The sequence below is a fragment of the Phyllostomus discolor genome, chromosome 11 (assembly GCF_004126475.2).
Source record: "Phyllostomus discolor isolate MPI-MPIP mPhyDis1 chromosome 11, mPhyDis1.pri.v3, whole genome shotgun sequence".
Classification (NCBI taxonomy): Eukaryota; Metazoa; Chordata; class Mammalia; order Chiroptera; family Phyllostomidae; genus Phyllostomus; species Phyllostomus discolor.
The window spans coordinates 65,189,082-65,197,945 of NC_040913.2; the positions used below are offsets into that span (position 1 = coordinate 65,189,082).

An 8,864-nucleotide genomic window follows, 5' to 3' on the forward strand; every position below is an offset into this window, starting at 1 on the left:
CCATTTTAAGGTTTACATTTCAGACCAATCACGTTTCAAGAACACCAAATAGTTTGTAGTATGATTCTAGAAGTATTGTTGGCAAACTCCGAGTAATAAAGGAAAGTGGGAGAGGCTACCAGAAATCTAAAGACAAGTCATCTTGAATTTAAATAAACAAAAATCTTGTTTCTAATCCAGTTACAAGAAACTGTAAAAGCAACATCAAATGCCAGCAAAATTCTGGAAGTGGTATTAAAGAGATGACCTGTAAACACAAAAAAATGACACCCATGGGTAGTCACTACAGACCAGTGATTTTCAACCAGTATGCTGCAATAATTTTTAAAACATGCAATATCTGATGATTTAGTCATGGGCACTGAACTCCTTTCCCTTAGATTGTCAAATTTAAAAATGACAATAGCCAACATAACAATAGCTGTCCAGTGTGACTGAATCAAAATTATTTTTTGTCAACTCAGCAATATATATATTTTTTTGGTGTGCTGCAGAATTTAGTAATTAATTATGTATGCCATGAGATGAAAGAGGTTGAAAAATTACTTCTAAAGACTTACAAAAATAAATCACTTGAAAACTGCCTTCACTTCCTTTTTGTAAAACTTAGAACACTGAGCCTCTAGACAGTACATCTAAGTTTTAGAAATCCCTGATGCCAACCTTAGAGATGGCATAGTATTTACTAAACTTGAGAAAAATGGTCAGTCATTAAGATGCCAAGAGATTAAAACTAGAAGATGGGTTAAAACTAACAAAATGTTATTAAGGCCCTGGCTGGTGTGGCTCAGTGGACTGAGTGCTGGCCTGAGAACCTGAGGGTAATCTCTTCAATTCCCAGTCAGGGTACTTGCCTGGGTTGCAGGCCAGGTCCCGGGTAGGGGGTTTGTGAGAGGCAACCACACACTGATGTTTCTTTTGTCTCCCTTTCTTCATCTCTTGCTTCCCTCTCTCTCTCTCAAAAAAAAAAAAAAAAGGAAAGGAAAAGAAAGACTATACGAGGTTCAAAAAAAATTGCACGCACACACAAAAAAAAGCCTAAGAAAAATCTGAATCTGGTTTTATACTAGTTTATCTAGAAAATGAGAAAAACTGTCTACTTCAAGATGAGTCAATGGTGTGTTGGGGGGGCCAACAAAAGGGCTACTGGGACTTCAAGGGTCACCGAGTGCCTATCATAGCAGTCCCACTGTTACCTAATAAAGACGACCTCTGAGATTCAGACTGAGTACACGAGACCACAGCCACCCAAGATCCCTTCAGGAGCAATGCCACTATGCCTAAGAAATCCAAGCAACACTCTTACACATGAGAGAGCTTGGGGACATTGAACCAGGTGAACAGTTAACACATATGGAGGATTGTGAGTGGGAATCTGAGGGACTCTAGTACTGGAAGCAGAGTTCAGGAGAGAGTTCCACATAGTGCAATCTAGAGCAGCTCAGAGGGTGGGGGGGTAGGGGTACACAAACCTGTGAAAAATACAGAGCTGCTGAAAATGTTATATGAAAAGTGGGCTTCTAGATTTTAAAGGGTCTGATAAGTAGCATTAAACAATTTCTTTAGCTCTAAATTAGATGCCATGTAACAATTTAATGAAAATTAACATACAGAATATTCTGCACTTAAATTCCATATTAAAATTAAATATTACTACCGTACATGGATTGTCCATATTTTATTGATAAGATTAAGCCACAGACTAAGTAAATAACCTGCCCATGGCCAGAGAGATGAGGTAGCAGAATGTGTAATCAAGCCCCCACTGCCCTTTCTACTGGGAGAAAGGGGGAAGGAGAATGCAGGACCAGGAAGGAGACAAGCAGAGAGACAGGCAATGCCTAATGTATATAGTTACTGAATAGGTGGATGAAAGTAACAAAGGAGCAGAAAAGTCTGTATATATATATATATAAAGGCACCCAGGCAGGGAGAAGGAATGAAGAAAAAGAGGTAGCACAGTAAACCTAAAAATTGTCCCATCTCCTGAGTTCCAGTTTAGTAACAGAAACAGGTTTAAAATCCAGTGCTCTCCCTTTACCATCCTATTAAAAGCCTACTATGGAGAACAAATTACCCTCCTATCCCTCACTCCCCTTTCCCACTGATACTTGTGTTAAATCACTGCTAAAACACCTTTCCTCAATTACTTACTTTGTAAGTGGGTAGCTGTGTTATCTTTAGGAGAGGGATCCGAACTACTTTATACCTGGATATCATAAAGGACTGAAAATTAGGAAAGACAGAAAAGAGGAAATAAAAGTTTCTTTGGATACAGTAGGCCTTTGATGATTATTAGTAGGAAAAGGTATAAAAGGTAAAGATAAAGGGAAAAGAAAAAAGGCATAAAGAATAGCTACAAAGCCCACGGCACATGTCCCTTAGACTAATCTTTCCTGGGACAGGGTGCTAAGACAGGGGGATGCTCCAATCAGGCTACCCGTGGAGTTCAAGCAAGTTCCCCATAAGCCAAGCACTCTTCTTGTGGATACCGGCCACCCCATCTACGCCCACCTCCGGCCCCCGCAACCTGTGTGAACAGAATACTGAAAACACACCATAAAAAACTGGCACTCCCATGTTCATGTTTGTATGCTTAAATACAAAACCCTTGCATCTGGTGTCCAGGAGTCATTTCCTATATGACACATGTCTACTTATCTGTATTGTCATCACCCCTAACTTGTTATCTGAAGCAACATTAACCCACGTTGGTCACTCTAAGGCTAACTTAACCATGCAGATGATTTAATAGCCATTCTTTTGCTATAGTATGGATATGTTTCTACAATTGTCAGTGGAAATTAGGCTAAGGCAGCTGTGAGCAGGAAAGCTGGACTCTATGACAAAGTCCTTCAGTTACAACTGTAACCTTGGGCAAATCACTTTGGGTCAGTGTGGATCACAGGAAGTCATATAATAGGTGAGAAAACTTTCCTATGTGAAAGGCCTATTATCCACAAGTAACTCAATAAACATAAATTCCAAAGAGCCCACAGGCAGATATATCAAACTCTAATTAAGGCCTCAATTTAAAACTGAATACCATGTAATTACAACTGGAAAAAGAAAACAAATCAAACCAAGTCAGTCACTAACACTCCCTTACCGGTTTGTTAATGCTGGCTCCAGCTTGAATCAACCAGATGAGGCACTGAGGATGTCCCCCAAAAGCAGCAATGTGGGCTGGGGTCTGTGCATAACGCGTAGTGGAGACATCAAGTGTGGCTCCAGCTCTCACCAACTGTATTAAGCACTCCAACTTTGAAAACAGCACAAAGAGAAATGAAACATACATAAATGTAGGTATACTACTAAATTATTACTCAAATAATATAAATTGTACAATGGAGATTAAGTGGCATTTTTTAATCAATTTTTTTTCTGTTTATGAGAACAAGGCAAGCCATTTCCCACCAATGCTATACAAATTTTAAAAGGCATTTAAAAGAACACTCTTCCTTATTAAAAAGTTGGCACATAAAAATATGAAGTCAAAAAAACCTAATACTACATAAATTTAAATATTTTGGTTTTTCTACCATTGAGAAAGACAAAATAAGAGTAAACTGCATTATTCAGATTTCTATCAAAACTAGGTTTTGCCACTTTCACACACTATTCTAAAGTATAAAAATGTTAAAGTGGTAGGTTTAAAAAAAAAGTTTTTGTAGCCATAGGAAACTGCATAGTCAAAGGCTGTTTTCTGGTGTCTGCACTATTGTACATCTTTACACAATGGAGCATTTGACGAATACTCAATCGAGGCCCATCCTTCAGCTTATTTTTTCCAGGAAAAGATGTGTAGAGTAAGCCAGAGGGCAGGACTCAGTCTTTTCAAACTGATTGTACATGGGAAAAAAATGCAGAAAAGGCTAGAGCATAGTTAAGTTCTATACCTGTCCGGTGACTAAAAGGAAGACAAGGAGTCAAGATAAGACTGCAAGTACCAAATTATACTAGCCTCTGGGTAAAAGAACTCATCACACTCAACAAACATTTAATTAATGATTAACATATGCCAAGCACTGTCCAAAGAGGCCTGTTGTTCTCAAGAAATTATACTTTTCCACCTTCTGTGTCCTCAGGAGCTGGACTCCAGACTGCCCTGTTACCCCCTAACAAGGAGCCATGCACAATTACTGAAAAAAGTTCTAACTGCCAAAATTCTTTCTCTTCCAGAGGACAGACCTCAAATGCAGAATAGCTATGTATTCATCTCGCCTCATGTCTCCTATCCTGTTTCAGAAATTTAAGCCTTTCCTTGCAAAGGGCAAATTACTGCCATCAACGTTTTTGTGAGATGAGTTCTCACAGTTGGGAGTACACAGATTTAAAACACGATATCTGTCTTCAAGGAACTTGAATCTGGGAGTGGCGGCTGATAAAGAGACAACTTTGGTATATTTTCATATACTGCCTTTGTTAAGGTACTGAGTAAAAAAGCTGACAATACTAGTGATAAAATGAACAGCTGTCTAATCCAACCAAAAATGAAACAAGGATGAAAACCACTGGGCATGACAAAAACACCAATTGAAAGCTCCCTGGACTTAAATCTGTTACCTATCAGTTCAATTTAGGAAATTGGGTTTGAAATTTTTGAAAAATATTGTTCAATAAGATGGCTCGTAAAAGCAAGGTATAATGAGAGATTTTAAATGTTTATCAAGTTCTGGGAACAAAAAAGCCTCGTAAAAGGTTAATTAGGTAATTTGTGCACAACTGGCTCATTTTAGAAATACAAGCTTGAATGTTGGGAATAGTTTATAATATGCTAAATGCTAAATTGGCACTTGCACAGTGTAGCCCTGATTGTATATGAAAGAAGGGGAGCTGTTTTCAAGGGGTGGGAGGTATTTAGGGGGGACTGAATTGGGAACCTATAGCACTGAATCCTGGCCCAATTTCTGTCCAAACAGCTTTTTCTCAAAGATAGAATGATGCTCCCTATAGCCTAGGAGTGTCCAACCTTTTGGTGTCTCTGGGCCACACTGGAAGAAGAGTTTTCTTTGGCCACATGTTAAATACATTGTGACACGGAATCACAAAAACATCTCATAATGTTTTAAGAAAATTTACAATTTTGTGTTATGCTGCATTCACAGCCATCCTGGGCTGCATGCAGCCTGCAGGCTGCAGGTTGAACACACCTGCATGGCCTCTTCTGTATCAAACACAACACAGATACAATAATTAAAGACAGCTGAAAACACTGCAGTGTCTCTAGTTACAACATCTGGTTTCTGAGGTTAATCTACTACTCATGTTTTATAAAAACAGAGATTTTCAAAAAGTAAGTTTTACTTTTGTCATAAAACACACATAACATGAAATTTACCAGTTGAAAATTTTTAAAGCAGTTATGACCATTATTTATCCCTAGAGATACCTGTAGGCATCCCTGGGCCAGTAAATACGTACTCTAAATGACCATTTGAAATGAGGCTCAAGCATTCTGTAGAATGTACTGGATTGTCATACAATACTGTATCATTCTCTACAGGGTAGGGAGGATAGGCATCCTCCTATCCTCCCGCTGTAGGGAAGCGTTTTCAAAAAAGATGTCGTCGCCCGTTACTAGGGTGTCTTCCCCCAAAACACAGACAAAAAATGTTGAGAATCAATGCTTTGCGAGTTACCTACAGTTTACTGTAAAATTAAACCAGAGCAAGATGCACTCAGGAGAGAGATAGTGCCTCAGATCACCGATTGCCTTGGGAAATCTATTTACATTCAAGGCTAGAAAGAGAAGGGCGGGAATGAGGGCTCTGCTACTTTTAAAAACTGATTTCCCACGGGTGCTCATTTTCAGCAACTGGTACTGTATAGTCACACAACTGCAGAGACTAGTGCCTTGGGATCTGACGGTTAAGTTACTTGCCTCTCCCCACTGTCACAACTCCCTTTCAGTTCTTTCAATAAAATAAACTCCTGACTCTTCCATTTTATGAGGGGAAACAGAAACTGTTTCCCAAAAGATACAATCGTATTGTGAATGGAGCACCGAGTCAAATAAAGCACATTCATCAGCTAGACGTTCAGGTCTGTCTTGAAACAAAGTGACTTATTTCGCATTATCTTGCATCTATTTCCGCAAAAAACATTTCTTCAATTGAACCTCATGGTTTCAGAGGGGAACATTTTTTTAATGCCCATGGATTTTGGCATGTAAGTCTTAGTTACTTTTGAAATGCACCGTGTCACTTTATGACTACTCTGATTTAAAAAATGCCATTTACTGCACAGGCGAGGAAAATGTTAACTAATCTTTAAAAAAATTAAAGTAACAATCTGTTCTCAAATGATCACAGGAAAATAATTCTAATTTAACACCTTTACAGTAATTTACACGCAAGATAATACAATCATCATTGATTTTACTAAAACTGGACAGGCTAAGAGTCTCAGAAGCAAACATTACACACAAAATACCCAAAAACCATTTTTTTAAGTGTTACCATTCATCTTACACAACGGTCTGATGACTACAATTCAACCAGGTTATCCCACCACCGAAATCATCCGAAATACAACCTTCTGCTAACACAGAAGCTGTCTCCAGATAATTCGTGTACACGCTCGTTCAAGCGGGAGCAGGGGCGAGGGGAGAAGGGGGCGCCTCCGAAGCAGCCCCGGGGCAGCAGTTCCGTCAGCCAGAGACGCGCAGACCCCTTCCGGCTCCGGCTCCCGCGGACGCAGCTCGGCGCAGGAAACACTCGGCATTTAAGGAGGCTAACCCGGCCCACCGATCCTCCGCGTTCCGCGCGGCTCCGCTCCAGACGCGGTAATCCTCCCCTGGGTCAGAGCGGGAGCAATAAAACCACCAGGGCCCGCAGTCACACAGCGCCCGGATCCCGGCCGCCGCGCGGCTTTCCCCAGAAGCACCCGGGCTCGGGCAGGTCGCGCGCCCCCAAGAGGGCTAGGTCTCACCGCTACCCAAACTGGCCGGCCGCGGGAGGCCCGGGCCCCCAGCACAGGCTGCGGGGGGTGGTCCCGAACCTCCCATCCGACTGCAGGCGCTAATCCTCAGTCGGCCAGGGGCGGCGCACCCGGGAAGCCGGCGCCTCCAGGAGGCCACCCCTGTTTGAAACCTGGAGAGCCACACAGCGCCTCAAGGCCCTCGGGGCGCCTCTGGGCCCGCTCCTGCCCCTTAGTGCCGACACGCCCCAGGGCCCTCTGGGCACCGCCGCAGCGGATCCCGCTTCTGCTGGCGCTCCCGGCACTCCCCGCGCCCCCAGCGCCTCAGCCCCCATCTTCCCGACCCTCACGGGAAAGCCGCGGAAAATGGCGTCTTAAAGCGCCCGCGCCCACCTTGCCGAAGTGCGCGGCCCAGTGCACGGGCGTCCAGCCGTAGAAGGAGTCCTCAGCGGCTAAGTGGGCGCGCGGCGTCTGCTGCAGCAGCGAGCAGAGCGCGGCCAGGTCCCCATCGCGGCAGGCGCGGTGTAGCGGGAAGCGGAGCGATAGCAGCTCCTCGCTAGAGAAGCCCGCTTCCACGCCCGGGCCAGCTCCCGCCGCCGACATAATTCGTCACCGAAGAGTGTGCACCGGCGGGCCGAGAGGACACGCCGGTGACCACTAGAGAGGCCGCCGCCGCCTGAGCACAAAGGAGCAAAAGACCGCTTTCAGCTCGGCCACCGCCGCCGCCGCCGCGTCCCGCCGGCTGCCGAGAAGAGCGCGCACGGGGGCGGGGTTGGGGGCGGAGCCTGCAGCGGCAGGGCCTGAGGCTGACGCCTGGAGACACGGAGTCCGGAGGGAGGCCGGAAACAGTGGAGGTGGGGCCTAGCGGGGCAAATGACGCGGTCTACCCCTGGACTGGCGGAGGCTGAGAGCAACAAGTACCCGGGGTGGGGCTCGGGATCGAGCCCCAGTGGTGGTGGAGCCGTATGGGTGGAGCCAGAAGCGGTGGGTGGGGCCCGGGGTAGGGGCGGGGCCTTGCGCGGTCACGGTTTGGGGTAGAGGCCTGGAACTGCGGGGTCTGAGGGCGAGGACTTGGAGCCGAGGGCAGATGGAGGAATGTGTCGAGGTGTCCCCCTGATTTTGCGGGTCCGGCTGGTCCGACGGGCCCTTGGCTGTGACCCCTGCCCAGGTGAGGCAGTGTCCTGATCGTCCTGCAGTGGACGGCCCAGTGGCAGGGCCTCCGAGTTGGAATTTTTGTGACCTCCCGGCAAGCGGAATGCCTGGACCCCAGAAGGTTTTGGACGCGCGCCTGTAATTCGCTCAATTAATCCTACGTGGGAAACCACTGCTCTTTCAGATCTGAGAATACAGTCCGAGAGCGGACAACCAGTTCCCGCGCTTTCTGCCCTAATTAGGGCGCCTGCTGGTCGTTTGCGAGAACAGATAGTAAACATTCAGAGAAAGAAACATTGCTGTGTGCAAAGAAATGCTCAATTCTCTTTCAGTGACTGAGGATTATATTTTTTAAATAGAATTTCTTTCTGGTGAAAACTACAGAGCATTTCCCAATCGGAAAATAACCACTATTAACATTTATGGATATTATAGTACTTTTCCAATCATGTAATTGACTTGTATATATTCTTTTTCCTTGTGTACATTGCTTTCCTTTTTTTCTTTTACAAAATTCTAATTACAGTAATTAAACTAAGGTAACTACATGTCTGGGAAAATAGTGGTGCATAAGATAGCACATTGCAGCATTAGTTAATAAAACAAGAAATTAGAAGCAATGCCTAACAGGGAAATTGTTAACAGTGTAAACATAAGAGCCATCCTATTCGTCCAACAAATGTGTTGAGTACAATGGTGAATAAAACACATTGGGAAATGCTCCAGATCACAGGGGGCAAACACAAGGCCCACAGGTGGAATCCAGCCCTCCCCCTTGTTTTATCCTGTGG

The 8,864-nt window shown here is 44.4% G+C and overlaps 1 protein-coding gene across 6 annotated transcripts in view; it reads right to left on the reverse strand.

The window, feature by feature from the left end:
• The window catches only part of ANKRD10 (ankyrin repeat domain 10), a 34,028-nt gene extending 26,348 nt beyond the window's left edge, over window positions 1-7,680 (reverse strand). Inside the window, exons 1-2 of one of the 6 annotated variants that reach the window (XR_003685554.2) lie at window positions 6,538-7,263; window positions 3,110-3,262 (exon numbers count right to left, since the gene is read on the reverse strand). Coding sequence is in view for 3 of the 6 variants with exons in the window: in XM_028526593.2 (XP_028382394.1) it covers window positions 3,110-3,262; window positions 7,315-7,524 (363 nt within the window). In the remaining 3 variants the exon portion in view is untranslated. Of the gene's footprint in view, window positions 1-3,109; window positions 3,263-6,461; window positions 6,482-6,537; window positions 7,264-7,314 lie in introns of those variants that run through there. The other 5 variants (XR_003685555.2, XR_003685556.2, XM_028526593.2 and 2 more) reach the window with 5 other exon arrangements.
• Between the last annotated feature and the right edge of the window lie 1,184 nt (window positions 7,681-8,864).